We start from the raw sequence: 25,214 nt of genomic DNA, 5'->3' as shown, positions 1-25,214 counted from the left end.
TTGAAGTGAGATTTAAGAGTAAAAATCTGGTCACTGCTTTACAGGCTAGGGTTTGAATAGGTAGCTTTGAACAACTGCCTCTGCAAGGGTGCTCTTGCTCTGGGAATAAGTCTGTACAGAGGGCTGAGAAAAGGTGCTTACAGCCCTTCCATACAGAAAACAGGACTGTGGAGGGCCAACATACTGCGTGTTTCATCTGAGATCATCACCTGGGAATGGATTTTCCTTATTTATGAAATGGAGCTGGGCATTTCATTCTGCCCAACAGGTAGTCAAGCAAGTGAATGCCTTGGGTTTTGCAGGATATCTTAATGTGTCATCAAGAAAAGGACCACAGCGCATCCTGAGTGACATTCTTCTAGCTCTTTGGGGATTATTCTGGACAAATTATCTTGGTTCATACAGCTGCAACAGACAAAATCTTTTGAAGAATAGCATGGCAGTAATTTAGACTTGGAGAAGACACCCATAACCCCAGTGTCCAACCTAAGAAGTGCATGTAGACTTACATCAGACAATTTCACACTACCTCCCTTTAACTCCTGGTGGACTTAGAAAGAGCTCAGTCTGTAGTGGGAGCAGAAAACCAAATGTGCCTACTGATTCTGTAGATCCTTTTTCTTTATCTCATTGACTTATATAAAATATCTAGAAACTAGGCTAAAATTTAGTTTCGCATTTGAGTGTCTCTCTGACTGAAGACTCCCATGCTGGCATTTGGAATCCAAGTGGTTCAAATTCCTGACTGTGGGCTGTGGTACATCTCTGTTTACCAAATACCTCAAATCCCAGCATTGTCAGCTCATGACAAAAACGTGCTGGTGGAAGAACCTGGTGACCAAAGGTGAGTGAGGACAACTGAAGAGGAGGAGGAGGAAGACACCTCAGGACATATCAACAGACATATGGCATCTGCCTAAACATCCACCTTACCTAATCTGCAGTCCTGAAACAGGGAAGGCATTTGATATTAGGATGTGGGCAAAAAGGAGGGCGCTGTCGGTAAGTCGAAGAGCCATGTGCTGAGGCAGAAACAATTAGTAATAACAACGTAAGCAGAAAATCCCATGGTGACACAGACGGTGTTGAAATGTCATGCTGGGGAAGCAGAAGGGTGCTTCTCCCAAGGACTGGATCTATTCAGGCACATCTAGAAGAAACAAGTGTAGATGCTTCTCCTGTTCACCAAGTTTGCTGTAGCTGGAAAACTTCAAACTAATAGAACAAAACTAATTTTTAATTAAAGTCACCAAAAAATTAATTAAAACTTGGAGTGATTTAAGACAAGTATTGAAACCTCTAGGCCTTACTTACACAGGCCTCTGAAAACAAACGAATGCCTTTCTAATACAGTACCTTTCCAGGGGAGCCAATGGGAAGCATCCCTGTATTTTCAGCATACACGGCACTGCCAAGGGATTCCCTGGCTGGCGGAGGACAGAGCTCTCCCCAGGTCAGGTCCCAGGGCTCCTGCTGGATCTTAGACCCTCTTGCGTAAGAGGCGAATCTAATCCGTACTGAGCCACTTGAGCCTATTTCTTACCGTTAGCTGGGCAATATGATAAGGACAAACCGCAGGTATTTTTGGAGTAGGATTGTGAAGGCAAAGGTATGCACAGTTAACCATTTAAAAATAAGATGGGATAATACTACACATGCCTGCTGCTGACGCTTACCCTAAAACACTTCTGCGTGATGCGGTGCACGCAGTAGATTCTGTGGCAAGAAAATAGCTTTGTTTGATCTTAAAGCCACAGAATCGCAACTGACAATGACAGAAAAGTAGAACCAACAGCAAGAGCACAATGTGAAGTTATTTTGTCATGCATAGCCTGCTATTTCCCTGTGAGTGAACGGAAAAGAGAGATGGCTTTGCTACCCACAGTTTCAGCTAAATCTTACCGCACTGTGCAAAACTAGTTCCAAATCAGGGTGTTGCTGTACATCTGAATGGTCTGCAGGTAACCGAAGAATTTTCAGAAGTAACATTTCCTTTTGCTGGCAGCTGCTAATGGCTGATTTTGTCCAGATGGGAATAAGAAGACTGGGGCGCTAACAAAACATTGTGAGCTTTACATTCACTACAGGGGATGAGGAAAGATGTCAATGTCTGCAATTTGAAAGGGCTGATGCATGGATACCTCCTCTGGTAACCAGGAAAGGAAAGAGCAACCAGACCTGGAAGCGGGCTGAAAGCATCCCCACTAGTTACAGAAAGATACTGCAGGATCCTGAGGAAACAACAACAAAACAGCCTGCTTGGTGCCTCCTGAAAAAGTTACATCCAGATAATTGGACATTCACAAATTTGCCCTAAGCTTGTAAAACACACTTGAGTAAGCCCATACAATGATTTGTAAGGAGCACAATGCCCAGCCCTGAAAAGTTCAAGTCTTGTGTAGCTTGTGCCAGCAGCAGGATTGCATTGAGCTAGCATTAATGCCAGGGCCAATGCTGTGTATCCCAGCTGACATGTGGAAGCTTACAAGCGTTCATATGCTGGTCTGGTGTAATCCACAGAAAGAATTAAAAATGCCACCAAACGAGGGATATGTTCAAATCAGGCTGTGATAACAGTTTATTAAGATGCTGAACTTCATTTCTATTCGTCCTTGATTTTTCAAGCTATTTTATCAACATTCTTTATTCCCTGATAAGGCACTATAAGGCACTATTCTTGGATGGGGCTTGTTCACTCCCATGTTTTCTCTTTCAAACATTTTAAGATTATTTTGACTACTGGCCCCTGATAAGAATATAGCCATATCTGGACAAACACACACCTTAATTAAAGCTTGTCACACAGTTTCGGGATTTGAGCAGTGGGAGCTCTCTTGCTACAACTGCAGAAAGTATCTCACATCCCACACTGCTTGGATAATTATGCAAAAACTGCTTGGGATTCCCCCCATGAATAAGTCCAAAAGAGTGAGGCAGCATGAACTGCCTCCTTATTTGTATCTACTGTGCCCTCATGAGCCGTCTGGCTTTTTCTGCTGTGTGTGTCACACATGCTCTGTGGGATGAAGGTCTTTGGTGTATATTGGATTGCAATCCCATCTCTAGAAGTTCCGTGTGAAAATGAGATTCGATTTAAAATGAGGAACATCACTGTGGGAACTAGAAAACAGGAATAGGAAATGCAAGGGGCTGCACTGAGGGTGGAAAGCGGGACTGAGCATAGGGAGCACTCTTCTGTGTAGATTTAAGCTATGGTGCCAGTGAGGATACATAGGAGATGGTACTGCGGCGGAGGAGGATTCAGAATGGGGTAAAAGCATTATAGAATGGTTGGCTCTTCCAAACGTGGGACTTCAGAGAAACTGTTGTGTGAGAACTGTACTAAATGGTCCTACGGCTTTGAATGTGGAAGGGGAAACTGGGGACATATCCTGGTAGCAATTATCCTAAAAGGCTTTTTGGGAGGATGAGGTGGGTTATCTGCTCTCCCTGCTGCTTTGGTCTTCGGCCTCTCTTCTGGCACTGCCAGCATAGGTGTCAAAGATCTTCTGCTTTAATACCTGACTTGTTTCTAGGAATCTGATTAAAGTAGATCACCTCAGATAACAAGAGGAATTAAAGCTGCAAATACAGAGGAGAGGATTTTCAAGCTCATAAGCTACATAGAGGTCAGTCATTTTCAAGTCATGCAGCCTCCAAGAATTCTGGTTTTCACAGAACTGATGATCTCTATTTGTCCTTTTCATCTTCCCTATTAGTCTTTACACTTCAATACTCAGTTAATTCAGTTTGGGTTGTAATCCATTCAGCTGCTTTGGCCACTACACAGCACGTGCTGGTGCAGAGGTGAGCTTAGGAGAGGGAAAACTAAATGGGAACTGGAAGAGTTATTGAGACTTCTCATGGAATCATGGAATATCCTGAGTGGGATCCACAAGGATCACTGAGTCCAGCTCCTGGCTCCACACAACACCACCCAAAACCAAACCCTATGTCTGAAAGCACTGTCCAAATGCTCACTGGACTCCATCACCTTGGTGCCATGCCCACCGCCCTGTGGCGCAGACCCTTCCCCTGACCCCCAGCTGCCCTCCCCTCACACAGCTCCATGCCGTTCCCTCCAGCCCTGTCGCTGTCACAGAGCTGAGCTCAGCGCTGCCCTCTGTTCCCTGTGAGGAGCTGCAGCTGCCGTCAGGCCTCCCCTCAGTTCCTCTGCTTTGGGCTGTGCAAACCCTCAGTTGCTCCTCACACACCTTGCCCTTCTTCAGCCTTCACCATCTCTGTTGCTCTCTTTTGGATGCTCTCTAATAGTTGTATGTATTCCTTATACTGTGGCCAAACTGCACCCAGTGCTCGAGGTGAGGCTACACATGGCAAACCTAGTAACTGCATAGTGCTTAAGCTCAGCTTAGGCATTCCCCTGCAGTCCAGCACTTCTATATCCTCTCATTCTGACCAAAAAGCAAGATACAGACTCCTCAGTTTCAGCCCTTTCTTTCAACTTTTTGTCCTCTGGTTGGTAACCACAGTTTTATAGTTAAGCTCAATGTCTCAGCTGTACTGTATACCTATGTCAGTACAAAGGTGAATTTACCAGTGCCTTGTTTGCTATGCAGATGCCTCCAGTGAAGCACAACACGCTGGGCCCTCCCCATCCACCAGCTGCCCCACACCATTGCTGAGCAGCGGTTGGTGCAGTTGGCTCAGCCCTGCTCAGCAGCTCCCTGAGCTGCCATTACTGCCGTTAGTCAGTGATATTATTCCTTCTGACACCAGAAGTCAGAAATGGTTACTGTACTACCAAAATCTGTCCCTGAGCTCTGTGCTCACTTTTTATAACGGAGTACTTCTAGTTTTAGAACTTCCATTTAAAATACAAATATAGCAGGTACGAATTGCATCAGCATGACTGTGCTGGGAACTGAACAGTGGAGATGGCTGCATGAAGGCCGAGGGATGTGCTGTTTGCTCTGCCAGGATGTCATCGCTGCTTCGCATGCTGACCTGGCAGCTCCAGAGCAAAGCCTTCCCTCCACAGCTCACGCCTGGAGCACAAACCACACCTCTGGACAGTGCACAGAGAGAAATGGGAGAGAGAAAAGCAGAGAGACAAGCCAGGAACGCAGCTGTGAGCGTGTCCTGACAGGACACTCTGCTCTGGGAGTGGGAGCAGAGGCTGAAGCCCTCCGGGAGGGGAAAGAGTGCCGCTGCTCACACACACAGCGTGGATGCTGCTTCAACCCTTCCCTGCTTGGAAAGGTGACTGTGGAGAAGGACTGAGACACTGAAACGAGTTAGGCAGCCTGTGAGACTTCAGTAGTGTGGAGGAAACGTGATTCAGGTGCCGCCTGTGGGAATTCCCATTTCTCACTGCTCTGATAAGCACACAGTGACAGCCACCGGTCTCTTGGAAAATGGATTACAGCCACCAACTCCTGCACACAAATGGCTGAACGGCCACTTCATGGTCACTGGAGACACACTGCAGGTCTGGGCTGGTGACCAGAGGGGAAAAGGCTTTCTTTGTCTGTCTGAATCCCTGCAGCACTCAGATCCGCAATCAGGGGCAAGTTCTGATCTAAATGACCATTAATCTTCCTTGGGGTGAAAAGGTCAGAACGGCAAGTTATTCAATGTTCACTGTTTTTTATGCCTGCAAAAAAGCTTCTTCTTTATTTCCAGTGTGGCCTTAGAACACAGAGCAACACTTAAACATCCCATCGCTTACAGGGATTTTTTGAAGGTGATGTCAGCTTTAGATAGATGACAAATTCCATAGAAAGTGTCAGCCCCCTACAGCTGTGTCCATAGGATACCAACAATGCCACACAATGCTGTCCTTAAATTGCTTTAAGGCAAGTGACAATGACACAGGATGAAGCAATAATGTATTGGAGCTGCTGACAATCGGTCTTTAACATGTGTTATCCATTTGACTGCAGGTGTAAATCAGCATTTCAATGTCAAGTTGCTAATTTAAGGCTGTATGGTCAAACACTCAGATAGCACACCCCATGAAAAACTCCAGCATATTGTTAAAGTGGGTCAAAGTCACTACAAGTCAGTGAACACAGAGAAGTTGTTCCACACCGATAAATTCGTGTTTGTGCTGTGATATATATTTCATGATACAGCAGTCTTAGATCAAATTAAACATGTAAGGGAGCTGAGCCCACAGTATGGTTCCTGTTGCTGCTGGATTGAGGCATTGGAACAGGCTGCTCAGCGAGGTGGTGGAGTTACCTGCCATTCCTGAAGGTGTTCAAGAAAAGGGTAGATGTTGCACTGAGCGATGTGGGTTAGTGAGCACGGTGCTGGTAGGTCGATGGCTGTAATTAGACGATCTTAGTGCTGTTTCCAACCTTAATGAATCTATGATTATATAGGTTGACCCGTGCTGCCCACATCGATAGCAGAAACAGGCTCTGCAATGTGATGTCAATGGCCAGCGCTCTTGAAAGGATATGCCACAATTCCTCTGCTTTTACCTGGCTGTGCCTCTTCATGAAGAATTTCCCTCTGCTATTAATAAGAAACCAGTTAACTTAAGGGCGTGAATAACCATTCCACTGAGCTGTGCCAAGATAATCCTTTATCTTACTGTTATTATTTGGCTGTATGATGTTTCTACTATCTTCCTTGTGATAGCCGTCTCAGCACAATGGTGAAAAGAGAAAATGGCTTTTTTTTTTGCCTAATGGAAACCCCAAATTGGCAAAATATAAAACTGCAGTCTGAAATGCTGCATTTAAGAGAACTTAAAGGAACTGAAGCTTTCATGGTGATATGTCTTTATTTTTCTTTCTTTTTTTTTTTTTTCTGTGTCAGTTTCACTGAGATATTCAGGGCAAAGGAGTAAGCTTCTGCTTGATCTCATGTACAACTTCATAGCCACAATCACTGTGACATATCATAGAGTCACAGAATTAATTACAGAATGCTTTGTGTTGAAAGGGGCCTCAAAGCCCACCCAGTCCCAGCCCCCGCCGTGGGCAGGGCGGCCACCCACCAGCTCAGTGCGCAGGGCCCCATCCAGCCTGGCCCTGAGTGCCTCCAGGAATGGGGCAGCACAGCTTCACTGGGCAGCTGTGCCAGCGCCTCACAACCTTTGAGTAAAGAATTTCCACCTAACAACTAACCTAAATTTCCCTTCTTTTCGTTTAAAACCATTTCTTGTCTTGTCACAACAGCTCTTGGAGACATGAGGAAAATGATCAGTATTCCCTATTCACTAGCTGGTGTTTTTTAATAACTATTTTGAATTTAAATCAAGTGCCTTTTTATTTAGAAAGTACACAGTGGTGGTCTGTGGCAAAATGCATACTACACTTTTAGGCTACTTTTAGGCTTTTGCTGTATTGTATCGTGTTGCCCTTTCTCTTCTCCACAGATGTACTGAACACAGTGACAGATTTATGAAGCTGGAGATGCTAAAGGCCAAAATGTACTGCACACGTCCTGTAGCTTTGTGATGCTTAAGCAGATTTACTTGTGGGTTATGGAAAGTGCCTAGAGATAGCTTTGCTGTGTGACTTTTAAGTAACATTCTACCTCATCCATTTTTCAGGTCTCAGGGGGATGGAAAACCAACCACAAGACAGAAGATGACAGCTTTGGCACATTGCCTCGAAGTGAGCACAGTGCAATGAGGTATGAGCATCCACACAGACTTACCTGCAGTTTTTTCCACTCTTATTCATACAGGAAAACTAAATGAGTTTTCAGAGATTTAGCCATACTAGTTACCTGTTTTTTGCTTTTTCTTCTTTTTGCTCTAACTGCTGGGACAATCAGCACTGAAATGGGAAGAGAGAAAGGACCAGGGCTGGACAAACTTTGTACCAACTGCCCCCATTTCTACTGACACCAAGCAGCAACTCTGCGAACTCTGAGTGCTCTGTGAGGCGAGTGTGCCTGCATGCCATACCTGTAAAAACCTGCACCAGTGGAGGCAATCCTCTGTCACTGTCACCACTGCTGAAATACACCACCGACCGCCTCACTGTGCTCACTCACATCCACTGTTTGGTCTCCATAAATGTTCAGCAAGTGTCAATTAATGTCAGTGGGAGCATTTTTTTCTGCATGGAGGAATTCCACGGCACACCTTTGCTTCATATGCGCTTCCACATTAGACTTCATTTTGTCAGACCACCCCTCTGCTACCATCTCTCACACAACAACAACATGTAATGAAGTACTGGTGGGAACCTTCATCCTCTGCTGCCATACCACCAACATCTGCCTCTGATGGGTCAATATAAGGAAATAGGAGGCATTACTCTCAGAGCAGCCCTTGTAAATGCTGACAAATCCCATCGTGTATTTTTAGCTATATAAGACAGAAAGCACAACTGTGATTCCACAGGGAAGGGGAAGAAATCAATCATACTCTACTGCTAACAGGTATAACATACTATTTATATTTCATTATAATACTCCAAATCCTAGTATTTCCTGAAACTACATACTGACCACAAAGAGTAGAGCATACAGAAAGCTTCCTAAATGTCCAGAAAATTACAGTGCAGTGATTGGGGTATCTTGCCATTATTTCTGGAACTTCTCCAATATTCACCTCAGTAGTCATCTGTGGCTATGGACTGCTGAGTTCACCAAGCAGACAACGCAGTAGGAGGAGTCCCTGTGCACCTTGAAGCTAACTAAAGCTTATTTTTTTCTGAATGGTTCTTGTTCACAGTTGTTACTTTGTAAGACTGAAGTTAACATGACAGAGTCAAACTCACTCTCAAATGTTTCCAAATAATCTCATGTTTATAGCAAGCACAATAGTGTTCATTACTTGCATTCCAGTATCATCTCAAGGCAAAAATAGATGTATCCTATAGGCCTTCGACAGTCAGTCACTCAGGTGTCACACAAATGCCCAGCCATCACTGGGCCCTTATAGTTACAATTTCACCATCCATCCCTACAGAAATGACATGTTCATGTGCACAATACAGACATGTTCAAAGACAAAGACCAGATTTTCTCAGTGCAGAATAGTACAAATACAGCAGCTTTACAGAATACAATAAAATGAATCCCTTGCCACTTATTATGAAGGCAGCCTTTGTGATAGTTTCCTCTGGACAATTTCAGAGGACAAGATTCTGGAGGACATGGAAAGTACACATGCTTTCCAGAACAGGCTAAGGCATTTTGGCAGTGCAGTCTCTATGCCCACTAAATCCCTTTTACTGTTGTGAATATCTGTGGTCTTGGATCAGCAGCCACCCACCTGCTTTAACTGAACAGTGAAACAGACCTGATGCCAACATCCAGGATCTACTTGTCTTCAGATCCCAGGTTAGTGCTAAGATTAGCAGATCAACACAAAAGCACAAAAGGTGTATGTACAGAGCCTTCAGCTTCAACAGACAGACTGAAGAACTGCTCCCTTCCTAGCAGGCAGAAATGAGAACACCAGTGGTTATGGGGTTCTTGCATTTGCCTTGTGCTGCGCTCACTGCATGTATCTGATGCTGAAACGGTCCAACATAAAGCAGAACCTGATTTAAATGAATTGCACATGCAACCATGTACACTTAAAAATATATATATATATATATATAATATTAAAATTTTAGTTTTGTTTCTTCCTTTCCCACTTCCCTTTCTCAGTTGACAACCAACCAGCTGGTTAACTGCTCTGAACACGCACACTCATTCCCACATCTAACCAGCACTCCCAGCGGGGCACTCACAGCCACATGCTACACCACCACTTGTTAATAGTGAACCACAGCACAGTGCCACTTCCTCAAGCTGGTGGCTGTGCTCTGAATGGCAGCATCTGCAGAAGCTCAGCAGAAGCAATTCTTTCCCACAGAAGCAAGATACGGTTGGTAGTTTCTTTCCACAGAACGCAGCAGGAAAGGGGAACACAGACAAAATGACTGTGATGGATGATGTCTTGCTGTTACGTGGTTCCCGCTGAGTGTGCAACCTTGCTTCATTCTGTATTTGCTCCTTCTCTGCATGCTTTAGATAGATCTTTAAAGAAAAGACAAATAACTGAAAATAATTTTCAAAACTTTAACCCAAAGCAAACTCTCTGGAAGCCTCTTCCAAATGTGTAATAAGTACGTATGTTTTTCCTTATCAACAGCAAAGTAGCCCCTTCAAAAGTCATCCTGGTGAAGCAAGATGGTAAAAAGATGATAAAGTGGTCCAGAATATGGCAAGTTGACATTTTCTGCAAGAGAACTGATCCTCCTTAATTAAAGTGATCCCACCTATTTCTTAAGTAGCATGGCTTCCTAGTAAAATTACAGACAATTGAAATAAAAACAGTATTTTATTAAATGTTTTGGAATACCCTTTAAGAACAATTTTCACCTTTAACCACCTCTGAAGCACAAGAAAGCTTTCAGTAAAGCTAGATGTCCAATTCAACCTTTATGCAAGTAATACCACAGCCTACTGAGCAAGGAAAAACACAACCAAGCCTTCACTTCTAAGTGTGGTTTAGTTAAAGATGAATTCCTTGATTTTTTGGCAGTGCACAAAGGAACAGAAGTGGAAGACACCCAAGTTCTTCCATTCTCTAAAAAAAAATTAAATCTCCCTATCTGTAAGAAATTACCTTCGTGTTAGAAAAGAGCACACATCTGAGCGTAGTATTTAAGCTAATAAAGCTTCATGGAGGCCTCAAAGAGGGCAGATAAGTCTTCTTCCGTTTGGGGACGTGGTGACAGTTTAGTCACTCTCTCCTGCAAGATGAAAGAAAAATGGAATTAGGGAAGGTTGTCAACAAATTGAATCAAAGAGCAGCTAAGTGTGTGGCTGAATGATGTGTCTTTGTGCTTGTGCCCTTCACAGAGAATAACAAAATCTTGCAAGTAAGTAATCAAGTAATTAAGGTTGAAGCATCATCAATTGTATCGTACTTTCAAGAATCTATTAAACAAAAATTGCTTGCAATTAAACACATAGAAGCAAGATTAAAAAGCAATTCAGCTGCAAAGTCAAGTTCTTCAAACATGGGTCTTGCCTGTCACAGGCCCATATACACTGCTGGGAGGTATTCAGTGAATAGAGTCCATTTTAAAAGTCATTTGCCAGATTGGAATGAGGAGATCAATCTTTAGGGACTGATATTTTCAAATTACAACATGTCTTAAAGACCAGGGAGCTGTATGGTTATGATTAGTAACTTTATGCTTTCAATAGTCAATGAATTTAACGTTTCCAGAAGCACTGGGGAGATCTACAGCCACCTGCATAGACACAGCAGGAAGGCACTGTTTCTCAGCAAAGCAGTCTCTAGGTGAATGCTGTGACTTTGGCAAAAAGGAGTTTCTCCTGCTACAACCTGTTTTGCTATCTGCCTAGTGGATCCATCCCTGCAAGCACACTGATTTTTCTCAGGTGAGACCAGCCAGCACACTGTGAGGTTACTATCTGCAATGCTGGGCCACCATGGAGAAGAAGTCACCTCTGAGGTACAGCTGGTAACCACCATGACTAGCACGAGCTGTGATGAGTCTGAAAAGTGTAGCTTTGTGCACACACCTCTACCTACAACAGTAACTTTGCAGGTACAGTCGACATCTCTTTCCTCATCCCTGGTCAGCACAGAGCACCAGCACTGCCTCCACACAAGCCTGCTATGCACCGATGCCCAGACAGCGAGGCCTCGCCTCCTCCCTTCTGACTCAGGGAAGTCTGGTACAGTGCCAGCCATGAGCGACTCCGTGCCAACAGTGCCCCAATCTGTGGGTCAGCAACCCTTCAGCTGCCACTGCCAGGTTTGCGGGGCTAGGTGGGCTACGCTGCTACCTCCTGCTTTCAGCTTTCCTCACCTCCCTCTCAAATCCCACACAGAACCAGCCACATTTTCCACCCTGGGACATGATGTTCTTTGCTAGTTAGACTCACTACTGTGTTGTGAATAGGATCAGTTTCAGCAAATTCACTTAGAAAGGAAAACAAATTTCTGTTCTAACTTGGAGTACAGATGTTTGTCCCAACACAGTTCCCAGCCTGCAGCCTGCAATTCACAGCATGGAATGGATCCTGCAGATTTATTAGCAGCACCAGTTGTGCTGCCTGATCAACGTGAATGGGTGGGTGCTGCTTCTGAAGAAAGCCTACTGCAAGATGAAAGGAAAATTTATCAAAGACTGACCTGTATGGACTACCTGTGTGGGTATTAATGAACACAAATACATCTGCATTGTGGTACATCCCATATCCAAAAATGAGGTTTGAGAAACTACCAGGTCATCTTGTTTTACAAAGCACAATTAATCAGAGCAGTGAGAGGACAGTAAATGAAATACAAGTCCATTTGAGACCAAATCCGTGCAAAGAACAGAATGCAGCATGCACTCCATCTCACCAAAAATTAAAAACTTCAACTATGCAGAGGAAAGACTACGCCTCATTTTCTCCACTGCAGCTGTTTTCATGTAGGATTAGAAATCACATTTGCTTGGAAAGAAACACTCCTGTTTTTCAAAAAATCTATTTTATTTGACAAGTAAAACTTTTACTCTCTGTCTTACCTGAGGCAGAGTGCCTTTGACTAATGCAGGGATGTCTGCTTTAGAATAACCGATTGCAGCTAAGCCATCATCAACATTCAGATCAAACAGGAATTTCCGGAGCGTGTCTGCCAAAATCAACCCCGCATCTTTGATTCTGGCAGTGCGGATGTCAGCTCCTAAAATAAGACATAATGCCTTGACTGTAGGGTGGAGAGAGAGGAGGAAGCCTGTTCTGGACTTAATTTAATCATAATATCAGCTGAATACATATCCATACATTACAGTCGCTGCTCTAAAAGTAACACGTAGTAAGAAGACGAATCAGTCTTCATTTGGAAGCTGGAATAATCAGTAAAAAGTAAAATAGAACAAGAGCGGGAGAAGCAGGTAACTGCTGCCAAAAGGAGTAACTGCCACATGAAGTTAACTTCCTCTCCCTCTGTGTTCACAGGGAGAAGCACTTTTCAGGCTGACTAACTGCTGGGAGGAAAGCAGCTAGCACAGGAACGTCAGCGGTGTTTATTTTTATGGACAGTGCGCCAAATGCTACTTTTATTTCAGCCCTTGAGTTTGCTGACATCTAGAGGATGGGGGAACTGCTGACAAGCAATTTTCTACTCCCTATTCTGTTCTATTATGCTTTCAAAGAGAGGATAAGAGTGTGTGGGCTGAAAAAACCAGGAGATGGCAGGGCAATGTTTAATGGCTTAAATCAATCCTAAAGTTTGAATGTGCGCTGATGTGCAGAGCAATGCAGAACTGAAGAGGAGGAACTGGCATATTCGAAACATCTGCTGAACAGCAATGGAAGCTTCAATATAAAATGAAAGGTTATTGGTATTTCTTACGGAATAGCTTGCCTAGCCTGCCCCCCTTTCTGCAGTGAATGGTCAGGACTGTATTAAATTAAAAAATTATATGTCCAGATAGAAGACAGCTTCCTCCATATGTCTTCTTTCCCAAGCAAGACGAGCCAAATTTATTCTCTGCATAACCTCAATGATGTTACACAAGAACTATGCTGGGTCCAAGCACCACACTGAGAGAATGAGTAAGAACACAGCATAGCTACAGCAAAAATATTTTCTGTGATCCTCAGGCAGTTCAAGAGTGACTAAGGGAACAGGACAGTAACAAGCTCATCTGAGTAGCTCAAATGTTTGGGTAGCAGTAGTGGCAGTACTGCAGTATAGACTGTCTGGGAGAACTTGATAAATAACATACAGCACAGTCTGGTACGAAGACTTAGCTACTGGAATTATGCCATGCTACCTGAGTTTACCCCGGGTTTTGCTGTAGAGGAGTAATTAGAACACAAAAGCAATCCAGTATTCTTCAGATAGTAAAGTGTAAAGGGAAAGGAACAGAGGCAAAAAGTAGCTGTGAAGGAAAATTTCAAAACACTGCTATAGTTCTGTTTCTTTCTTTTTTGATCATCCTGAAGGACCCATCAGCCTTTGATGGCACTCTGCAAATACCTGGCCACACACACGTCTACTTCAACTGTTTAAGAATCCTCCCAGGGGGGCATTAAGCTTTCTCTGGTTGTACCCAAACTCACAGCTGCACATTCATACAACGTAACTATTTAGTAATCTTCTCCACGTTATAAAATACTTTCTTAGTCACTGTATTTGGCTATGTGACAGATCTGAATTAGCTACTGGAGTCAGTTAGATTCCAGACTTGAATAAAAAGTAAACAGCCCAGGTGGGAATTAACAAGTTCATTTCCATGTGTCATCTCAGCAAAGTCAGTCACTTTATAGCACGGCAGGCACTAACATAGTTCAAATTTCTATTGAGGAAATTAATGGAGCTTTTAGAGGCAGAATTTCTGGCAGCCGTTTATACCACAAAACCTAAAGGAACTGCTTTTTCACTCCTACTTTTAAAATCAGTGAGGCAGAGATCAAATCCTCTGATGTGCACTGTGCAGACCAGTTTTCCAACAACATTTTCTTAGTCTGCTTTATGTGAGCTGAATGTCATTGCTATAGGAGCACAGGCATTTTGTAGCTTTGCATATGATTCCAACTACGTCTGCATTCTGTGTCTGACCACAGACAGGACTGTGTACTGCAGAGGAAGGCTGAACAAACTTCATAATGCACAATTAAAAAATAATCTGAATTAATCCCTCCCCACCAATCTATTTTTTCTGACCATCTTTCACATCTCATGTCCTCTTTAATGTGACAGTGATATTTTCATTCTCTATACAGAAGTCCCACTCTATGATGAAAGCCACGATGCCTTCAGATTACTCGTACAGGGAAGTTGCACACGTGACTGGATTGCTGTGGCTTGCATGCAGAAGGCTGACCATACAAGGGATTGAATACAAATTTTCCAGATACCAGGAGAGTTGCCCTACCCACTTTCTCCCTGCTGTCTACACTGCTGTGCATGTGACTGTGATTGCTCACTGCTTAAGATAGCAAGCACGGGTATTAGCAGCAGTTCAGCTACAATACAGAATGTAGCACAGGCAGAAAAGCCGACCTCAGATACAAATAAAACAGCCCTCGGGAGAGCCATGCTGCCTCAGCTAGACTGGAAACAGCTCCAGGAATACACAGCTGAAGGCTAGTTTATTATACACAGTAACACTGAGGGCGCAATGAAGAGTATCTCATCTCCAGGACACCTTCGAGCACAGATTGACAAAGAGCTGTATGAAAATGTATTTTTTACATGTGCTGTCAGCTTGCAACATTTACTTTTATTACGGTAGGAAGCAGAAAAGCCCTCTTCTGAGCCACCACAGATGTGACAGCAGAACAGCTACGCAGTGCTTTCCCTTGAAGTTGTCCACTCAGAAATTCTATCACCTACAAATAAGCTTAGGCCTACGTTAGAAGGACTGACAGCCACAGTTACAGTTTGATCTCAGAAAGAACGGGAGTGATCCAGAACATCACTGTCCTAATTCATTGCAACAGGAGGGAATTTGTTAGGCAAAATACTTTCTTTTAGGTAACAGATGCACTTGAGTACCAGTTTGTTTTATGGCATCAACACTACAGTAACTTCTCTCCATAAAGCACAATCACAGTTATGCTCTGTTGATTTACACAATTATCTATAGTTCATGTCAGCTTTCCAGTTTTCTAGCCAAGAAGCAGAGTTCTCCAGTTTTCTTCTCTAATTATATTATTCAATACAAAAAAATGAGACTCCAGAAACCAACATTTGTTTTTTAAACAGAAAAACTCCACAACAGCCACTACAATTGCTTCCACACTCTTTTATTTTCCTGCCCCAAAAGACATTTTGGAACAATTTTTGTAAATATGAGTAAGTTGAATCGATAGAGATCCTTACCTAATATCTCTGCAGCTTCCAAGTGCCGCTCAGGATTTACCTGTGCTGTGAAAGCAAACACTGCTGGGGATGTCAGCACCACAGAAAGGCCATGTGGCTGGAAAAAATAAAAAATATATGTATATATATATGTATATATAAACACATCAATAGCACATCCATTTGCATTTTCAATGTGCTCTGGCACTCATTAATGTGAGATGATGAGGAATTGAAATGTATGATAAGAAAGCAAAAATGAATCAAGTTTTACCACTAAAGAGTGATCCACATTATAATCCTTTGGTTTATAAGTTTTCACCAAACCAGAAATAGGGTAAGACATTCCATGGCTGGAACAGAGAACAGAGAGAAAGAAATTAGGGCAACTTGCCTGGTATTTGGAAAATGTATGTTCAGCCCCTTGTGCAGTCAGCCTTCTGTATGCAAGTCTCTCAGGCACAGACACACAAAGGATGTTAGGCACAGATACAGTATGGATGTTGGCTACAGATAACCCTCACTTTCTGCACCGTAGCAACCCAGCTGTGAACACAGCAAGAGCAGCAGCTCCTTGCACTGTGAGTGTGAAGTTCTTGTATCACTCCACTGACTCGATGAAAAGATGCTCAAATATTAAAGTAATGCAAACATGCCAAAATTAACAAATTTTACACCCCCACCTGATCACCCTGCATAAGAAAAATAAACTATGTTGTTAAAATATAACTAAAGAGTGGACTTGCTCAACCAAAAGAAATGAAAGAAAATAATAATTCAGGCTTCAACTTTGCTTGTCTGAGATTTTCATCCACAGGAAACTCGTTTACATTACAATGTTACTACAGCTCCTTTCAACCTGCTGAACCTGCCCCATGGGCAAATTCTGCCAATTGCAGCAGTTGAGGAATGGCACAAGGCTACCCAGTGCTGCCTGACTGCAAAGCAGCTGATAAAGAATTCAACATTTTAGCTGTCCTCGATTCTTTTTCTCCAATCACAGTTTTTACTCTTATGGAGTAAGAGTATTCTATGCTCTTCACTCAGGAAAGGTAAAGAGGGCCACGTTTTGGAAATCTCACAAGACTGGACTGGAGTATCACAAGCCAGAATACACAACCTTCATACATGTACACGCCAAGAACTATCAACGTCTCACAACATATGGCTCTCCCTGAGATAAGCAGCAATATGCAACAGTGTCTTATCATATACCCTGGAAAAAAGGGCAGCAGTGTCTGTGAAGGGATTAACATCTCCTGTACTTACCAGAGATGAACACCAGCGTTGCCAAAGCCAATACCAGCAAAAGCACTTGCAAGGTGCATGTTGGCTCTTGCTTCACGATCTTCAGGGTTTCTGATGGCTCTGCACAACATGGAGACAATGGTACCAGTGAATTCCCATATGGAAATGGTGGAAAATCAGGACAGAGAAGGGAAAAAAGTTTTTTTACAGATTTAGAAAAAATCTTCCAGATAAGCTGAGAGAAAAATGCTGGAAATGGGATCAGTTTGTCACTTCAGCCAAAGAGCAATCCTGATCAGAAGATCAAACTGCTTCAGTGAAGGCCATTTCCTTTCACTTTGCTAAAACTGAGTAAATAGAGTGAAATTAGCTGTATCCAATTTAGTGGTGGTTTCAACAATTCTGTCAAAGAATTTAGACAACCCCATGTGCAGATCCAGGACTATCTCAGTAGGTGCTGCTCTGAATCCTACCATCTGTCAAACTTCCCTGCCTTCCCTCACATCAGGCTGCTTGTAGAGGTGAACAACATGGATAAAAAGTCTCAGGAATAGATTCCATAGAACAACAGAAAACATTTAGAATGGCCAGGTATTGTAAAAAGTCTTTAACAAAGTAACATAGTGATCTTTAACATAAACTTACATTGTATATAAAAATTTTATACAGACCAAAACTTCATTGGTAAGGATCAAATCCAACTCCCAGTAAAGTCAAAACTTCATTTAAACTGAAGGCATTAACTGTTTTCAGTAAAAACATAACTTTGCACATATTTATGTGAATTCTCTTCTACACGGTTATCTTCTCAATGGATGCATGTGTATACTAATTTACACTAAAAGCCATGAAAATGACACCAGCATTATCTTACTCAGTTTGTTACATATTCCCCTTACAATGTCTCTTCAAAACAACATGATTTTTTCTCTCATGGTAACTGAGTGACTATGAATACTTTTTATTGAGGACTTCTAAAATAGATCCATAGAAGCATTAAAAAGCTAACTCTACAGGAGTAATCCTAATTCAGGAGGAATTAAATGTAGAAAATGTAGGTTTAATACATTACTTCAAACTCAAATCCTTCTTTTTGAGCGCTGAAGACTAAATATTCTGTGAGGAGGGATGGCTGCTAAAGGTATTACCTTTTCAAATATTTAGCTACAATGCGTAGAGCATGAAGAGCCCAGACATCACTGATGGGGTTGCTGCCTTGGTAAGCTGGTCTGTTGATTGGATTTGAAGGGCAGGGACTGCGCATCTTGTACGGAAGAGCGGTGTATGACTCAAGAGCATGGCTAAAAGAAAGATCAAACCATGAATTATTTAAGGGGGAGAGCCCACTGCCAAAGGTCTTATTTCCCAGATACTCATAAACCTGGTTACATGAAGTGTACTGCCTACATTGCTACACTTAGAGGTACCAACTACAGACAGCACATCTTTATTTACAAAGAAATGCCGTTGGTCATTGTAGCTCAGAACAACTCACCAAGCTTGAGAAGTCACACAGTTTCCTTATGCATCTATTACTCTAATGCACGCAGCACCCAGAAGCAAGGCAAGTTCTGACTCCCAGAATATAAACTTCTGTGTACTCTGAGCAGTTAGAAGCTGTAGGTTAAAGCTGAGGTTAGTTTTCCAACAAGTGAAAAGCACATGAAGAGAAAAGTGTAACAGAGATCACCTTAATAAGAACAAGAGAGGAAGAAAAAAAGATCATTTTCTACTCCTCAAGTACACTTCTTCTACAACCACTGTAGCAAAAATGGAAAATTGCAATAAAATCAAGGAGTAGCCTACACAGAAAACTCACCAAAGCACATCAAAGCCACTGTTGGCCACTATTCGCTCAGGCATAGACAGTGTGTGCAAAGGATCAATGAGGCCCAGTGTTGGCTTGATGGCTCTTGAAGCAATACCTGCAATATATTTGAGGCAAATGAGTTTTTACAACAAAACAGGACCACACAAGTTTAATGTTCAATACATAAAGAAGGAAAATGATTTGAAAATACACAGAGAAAAGCAAAGGGAGAGAAGTGAGAGCAAGATCTATGAATCTAAATCTTACTGAAGTCCCCATAAGAGACTGTTGCCTGAAGTAAATTATGCCAGTGTTCTCTGTCACTCTCCTTGAGCAGACTGTACTTTTAAAACATCTGTGCTGAATGACATCTGCAACATCACTCTTAAATTTGTATCTCTTGTGAACAGCTCTAGGAATCAGAGGAGCACTGGTTTGTTTCCACCATACATTGATATTTATCATATCTCAGATCTGTAATCTCTGCCTTCATACCATGGTTAAGGTGACACAGATGTAGCTTTGAGAGACAGAGAGAGCCATGCAGACAGACTGACTGACTGACTACATATAGATTACAAAACTCTGAGCTACAGTCACAATTTCTTAGCACACACGTTTGGGTCCCAGCCACTGCAGACATAGCATATAAAATCCACATGTTTTGAAATAAAACCTCAAAATAGCTGTGAAGCTTAAGATGACATTTTAGCTGTAATTCTTGTTTTCCAGGGATGAAAAGGTCAAAGGAAGACAGTGCCCTTTATTTGCACAGCATCTCAGGCCCAAGGTTTCAGAAGTCAGGAAAGGGAACATTTGGTTGCAATTACAAAACAAAGAAGCATAAGTCTTAAAAACAGACAGAAAAATACAGAGGAAATAAGGAACAGTTGGTTGACCTTGAATGTAAGTATAAATTTCCTTTGCCATTAACATTTTCTGCCACTTAAAGACTTGAAGGATTTTAGTATCCTGGTTTGCCTTCAAATTGTAATCCACTGTATTGCACAGGCATTTCATTATGTTAATATGCTATAAATTTAATTTGAGGAGGAAACCTTTAAGCTTCAAATTTGTCTGTGGCAGTTGAATCAAATGAAATGACATCTGAAATGACAGGCAGTATCCCTCTTGTTCAAGACGAGGAAATGATGAAGACATTGGGACACAAAAATTGTTTGGAATAGCAAACAAAAAGTCTCACCAGTTTTTACTTTAAGCTCTTTGAAGTCAAAAATGGCAACACCAGTGGTTTCGCTTCCAGTTCCAGCTGTTGTCGGCACTTCACAAAAAGAACAAGGACAGTAACATATAATAAATAATACTCATTAACACAAAATACAAAATAAATCATGGAATCATAGAACGGTTTCGGTTGGAAGGGACCTTTAAGATCGTGTAGTTCCAACCCCTGTTTTAGGCAGGGACACCTCCCACTAGACAAGGTTGCTCAAAGCCCCATCCAGCCTGGCCTTGAATGCTTCCAGGGAGGAGGCACTCACAACCAATAAATAAAAACAAATAATTAATAGATAACAAATATTCACAACAAGTAAATAAAAATACAATAATAGTGCCACCACAAGTGCAAGATCCAAGAAATACTGGAAGTATTCTTGATTGGAAGCCAATGGGTCAAAAAATAGCCTCTTTGATTGCTTTTCTTGGTAAAGGGTTGTCACACTCAGCTCAACAAGACCAATTAATGACAAAATCTGTGAAGCAAACAGCAGATTTACTGCTGAATACAGCTAAAGGAAAAGTAAGCCCAAAGGGAGGGGAAAAGAAGACAGCAAACTGATTTCAGTAGAAATATGTGCAGACCACAGAACTGATCCTTTTCTCTTCTCCCTCACCCCCCACACTCGCCTCCACTGCTTTACCTGCAATGAGTGGCTTAAGGGGCACAGTGACAGCCTTTCCCTTCCCTATAGGAGCGTTGACATAATCCAAGAAGTCTGACGTAGGGCTGGAGGCATACAGGTTGGCAGCCTTACAGGTATCTATCACAGACCCACCTCCAACGGCAACATAGGCATCAAATTCCCCCTTTTTAGCAAATTCGATGGCATCCAGGAAACTTGGGAAACAAGGAAAGCTTTCCAATTAGTCATGGGAATAACAGCACAGGGGAAGCAATTAAGGGTGGTTTACAGGTCACAAAGAGGTGTTGAAATAGCTGCAAGGCACGCTGAAAAGCCTCAGCGCCCCTTCAAAAAACATGCTGTCAGAAGCAATACCTCTGGTCTGTTGGCTCCACCCGGACGTTATCATACATCTGAAAGTTTATACCAGATGTTGTCAAGGAATTCAACACTGCATCTACAGGAGGGAGTTGGGAGAGGTTTCTATCTGTCATCAAACAAACTCTTTTAGCCCCCAGATTCTGCAGGTCCTACAATAACAATGAAATTAAAACAAACAGTTGGTGTGGAATCACACACTGACCTATTTAAATTCTACACCGAAACAGCTGAATCATTTAGTGAAACCTTGAGAAGCAGTTGCTTCTTGTAAGACTTTTGAAACAATAATAGCTAAAGAAGAGAGGAGTTGCAGATACTTACATATATGGGCATACAGTGGAGGTTCAGATACACAATATATGAGCTTTCACATATTAAATGGACTGTCAGCACCAGCAGCCTTTTGGAAAATAACTCTTCCCCAGTGATGGATTTGCATTAACAATGCTTACCATGCCAATCTCTTTAGTGACTCCTTCTCCATATCGGATGTTTGAAATGGCCATCTGCAAAATAAAGAACGTAATTTTTCTGAGAAAAAGTGAAGATATGTCATCAAGCCCCAAGCAATCAAGATGAAATTTGAATATTTACTAATGTAAGCACTTGTTAAATGCCATACTTGATAGTAAAAAGCATATTATTTTAAAATCAAATTTACTTTATTATTAAATCTACCTCAAATGCATAGTCTGTATTTCTCAGGGTAGCCCGTTCAGGAACTGAAATGAAAATTAAACATTAAAATTAAGGAACAGATAGTGGCCTCAGTCTCTACAGCAATACTAAAAAGATAGATTTCTTTCATTTTAAAATCACCAAAACATTGGCACAGGTCATCTTTGCTTCTCTGGGTAACACCCATTTTGTGCTCAGCTGTTGGAGTGGTTAAATGATCTTAGTACTTAGAATCATAGAATCATTTGAGTTCTTTTGATTCATATGATTCAAAATAGTTTTTCATTCCTTAAGATTTCTTTCCTATACAACCTGAGTAAGTTAGCAGGAAATTTGCACAAGAACTTGTAATATGTATGAATATTTATGCATATTTGATAAATACAAGCAGCTGAGTATCTGCAGGGCATACAGAATGCTCCATACTGTTTCAGAGTTGTTACAAATGTGCAGGGCCTATGTGCTAACTTTCAAAACAACTTGCATGACAAAAACAAGAGACATCCTCCATACACCTCTGAATTGAAAGTGCCTTTTGCACGTGTGGAAACTGTTATGATAGGTGTTTATACTTCTTTTTACTTCCAACTGGTTCTGAACTTATAGGTGACACTTAACTGCTCGCTTGAAAATTAAGAAACTGCATGCATAGCTAATAATAGATAGAGCTTTTATATGAATCGATGTTACTACCAACATCATTTAGTACAAAAAATGTATGTGTAAGGACAGTATTTCAATAATATCTTCTCTTCGCTGTATCATTCCCACATGAACTTTCACAAAATTCTCTTTTGCATATCCTGACGCTGTCACAAAGTGAAACAAACCACATCAACTGAAACAGTCCATTCTTCTTCAAGAAAGGATCAGATGAGGCATTCTACTCTTCCAGCTGAAGTCATGCCTTAATTAATTGAAAAAAATGTGATTTGGATTCAGATCCAATGAGTGAAGCCATAATGAGTCTTACAGACACTCCAGGGTGCTCTGAAGCACTGACCCACAACAGTAACAGATAGATGTATTAAAGTCCTTTATGTGCATTCTATTCAAGCCCAGGCCAGCTGCTGTCCGCTCTTTCATTGCCATCTCTTGCCAGGCTGTACATGTTTGACCTCTCCTGAAGCATGGATGTGCTGCACTCCCAGTCATTAACTTAACTTGTCCAAGAGATTTACTCACTTGCTTCCTGATGTTATAATAGGTGACCTGCTGTTATTCTCCTGTGCAAAACCTAACTTACAGGAAGAATTTTGGTGAGTTCAAAAACTGCAGCATTTCCCTCAACACTGCCAACAATCACAATGAACAATATATATATATATATATATATATTTGCTAGTCACTGTTAAGCCAATTCCTGTTACTTACAAACATATGGAACTGATATCCTGTTGCTACTTTGAACAATCAATTTCTGCCTAAAACTTGGAGAGCATTCTTAATTAAGATTTCTAGTTACAAAGGTTTAGTTTGAACTGACTGAGGAAGTAATCAAGCAGAAAAAAATGAGATTGTATTTCTCAGCTGTGCTTTTGTCTTGCTTGCTTGGGCAAAATAATGACTTGAACGTATATTAGCTTTTCCACATGTAAAATGGCAATGATCATTCTTTAAAAAGTGTCTTCAATAAAGCACAAGAAACAAAGCCACTCAGAACCACTCATTACTGAAATTACAGCCCCAAATATCAATTCTTACAAAAATTATATCTATTGTATCTTGTATTGTACTCTTAGAGTATAAAGAGTGAAATGTGGGGAATGAGAACATATGGAAATTAAACAGCACATGGTTATTATCCTGGACTCCCAGAACAGAAGCTCCTGCAAAGGCACTTCCATCACCAGTGTGGCTTCTCCTGCTCGTGTTCCTTAAGCCTGATCTAAGTGACTCACCTCCTCTGGACCGACTGCATAAAAAGCCTGAGATGGCAATCCCCACATTAAAGCACACTTTTGTGAATAGCTCCTTTTTACTCACTTCATTTGATTCTTTTTAAAGCATAACAGACACACATTTTCCCGCTCAGATGCAGTTGTGAAGATGAGATGGCTCAGGTGACAGCAGAACTACTGTCCAGCTGTAGATACTGTACTTGCCAAAGGAGGTGGTCCAGCATGAGAAGCTTCAGAGAAATGCAGTAAGGGAGAGAAGAGCTCCGAACAGCATGTTGTGTGATCAAAGAAGATATGCAGGAGTTGTTCAGGCAAGAGAAGGGAGGGTTGGGAATGGAAAGCCCAACTTATGCCATGACAAATGGAAAAGAAGTAATAAACAAAAATGTAATAAACTGTTCTGAGTCTAGTACACATGGCAGACAACTATTAGAGAGAGTCCACAGGAGAGCTACAAAGATGCGGAAGCGTCTGGAAGGCAAGATATATGAGGATCACCTGAAGTGCCTTGGTTTGCCCAGCGCAGAGCAGAGGAGCTGAGGGGAGGCCTGATGGCAGCTGCAGCTCCTCAGGGAACAGAGGGCAGCGCTGAGCTCTGCTCTGTGACAGCGACAGGGCTCGAGGGAACGGCATGGAGCTGCGTGAGGGGAGGGGCAGCTGCTGTTAGGGAAAGGGTCTGCGCCACAGGGCGGTGGGCATGGAATGAGCTGCCCAGGGCACTGGGCATGGCCCCAAGCTGCCAGAGTTCAAAGAGCATTTGGACAGCACTCTCAGACTGAGGGCTTGATTTTTATGTGGCTCTGTGTAGTCAGGAGTTGGACTCAGTGATCTGTGTAGGTCCTCTCCAACTCAGGACACGCTGTGACTGTATGACTCTATGCCCAGCAGCAGCCAGCTTCTGTGCAGCCTTTTAGCAGGGGGAAAGAGGACAGGAGACCCTGGCTGCAGCTTACATGGAGACACGGGATCTCTCCAACAAAAATCTTTTTTATTGTACAGCTGCAAAATAAGAGGCTGCTCACCTTATGCTCTCACTGCTCTCTTTTCTACCTGTTACATGCACCCTCTACACAGGCAGTATGTGTAACTAATGGCCACGGTCTCATGCAGAATTATTTCAGACACACAATTTAAACCATACCTTGGGAATAAGTGTGGCTGTGAGTCGGGCACCGACATCTAGATAGCAGGAAAGAAAAAACAACAACAACAACCAAACAAAAAACACAAAACCAAAAGTGACATTTAAAAGGTATAACTAAAGCAGAAAACCCGCAAATTCCTCAGAGCCTCTTGCAGGTATTCGGCCACCCCGTCCGAACGCACGGTGCATGCCGCCCCCTGCTGCTCCCCGCCCGTCCCCTCGGCCCCCGGCCCGGCCGCACTCACGCCGCCCGCTGCAGCTGCCGCAGGAGGCGCACAGCCCTGTCCCGCCCTGCCGCCATCGCGCTGCGGGGACTGCTGGGACGGCCGCGCCGGGACCAACCGTGTGGCGCCGCTGGGCGGGACGCCGGGGCGTTTGGCTGCAGCGCTCACCGCTCAGCAGTAGTAATGTACTGAGAGCTCTT

The 25,214-nt window shown here is 42.5% G+C and overlaps 1 protein-coding gene across 2 annotated transcripts; it reads right to left on the bottom strand.

The window, feature by feature from the left end:
• Window positions 1-8,818: 8,818 nt before the first annotated feature.
• Window positions 8,819-25,146, bottom strand: ADHFE1 (alcohol dehydrogenase iron containing 1). 2 transcript variants are annotated; one of them, XM_052704109.1, is made up of 15 exons: window positions 25,036-25,146; window positions 24,788-24,825; window positions 21,746-21,789; window positions 21,520-21,573; window positions 21,062-21,216; window positions 20,705-20,901; window positions 20,026-20,103; window positions 18,831-18,936; window positions 18,160-18,312; window positions 17,033-17,131; window positions 16,038-16,116; window positions 15,785-15,881; window positions 12,477-12,634; window positions 10,553-10,679; window positions 8,819-9,960 (listed from the first exon to the last, which is right to left on the bottom strand). In XM_052704109.1, exons 1-14 carry the CDS (start codon window positions 25,089-25,091, stop codon window positions 10,596-10,598), a joined length of 1,398 nt encoding a protein of 465 aa, XP_052560069.1. In that variant the 5' UTR covers window positions 25,092-25,146; the 3' UTR covers window positions 8,819-9,960; window positions 10,553-10,595. The 2 variants fall into 2 exon arrangements, with proteins under 2 accessions (XP_052560069.1, XP_052560068.1); XM_052704108.1 differs by lacking the exon at window positions 8,819-9,960 and having other exon boundaries at window positions 10,246-10,679.
• Window positions 25,147-25,214: the final 68 nt, after the last annotated feature.

This window comes from Tympanuchus pallidicinctus, unplaced genomic scaffold, assembly GCF_026119805.1.
Source record: "Tympanuchus pallidicinctus isolate F22 unplaced genomic scaffold, pur_lepc_1.0 scaffold5, whole genome shotgun sequence".
NCBI lineage: Eukaryota > Metazoa > Chordata > Aves > Galliformes > Phasianidae > Tympanuchus > Tympanuchus pallidicinctus.
The sequence above is the reverse complement of the archived record's forward strand: the minus strand, read 5'-3'. Positions and strand labels throughout refer to the sequence as shown.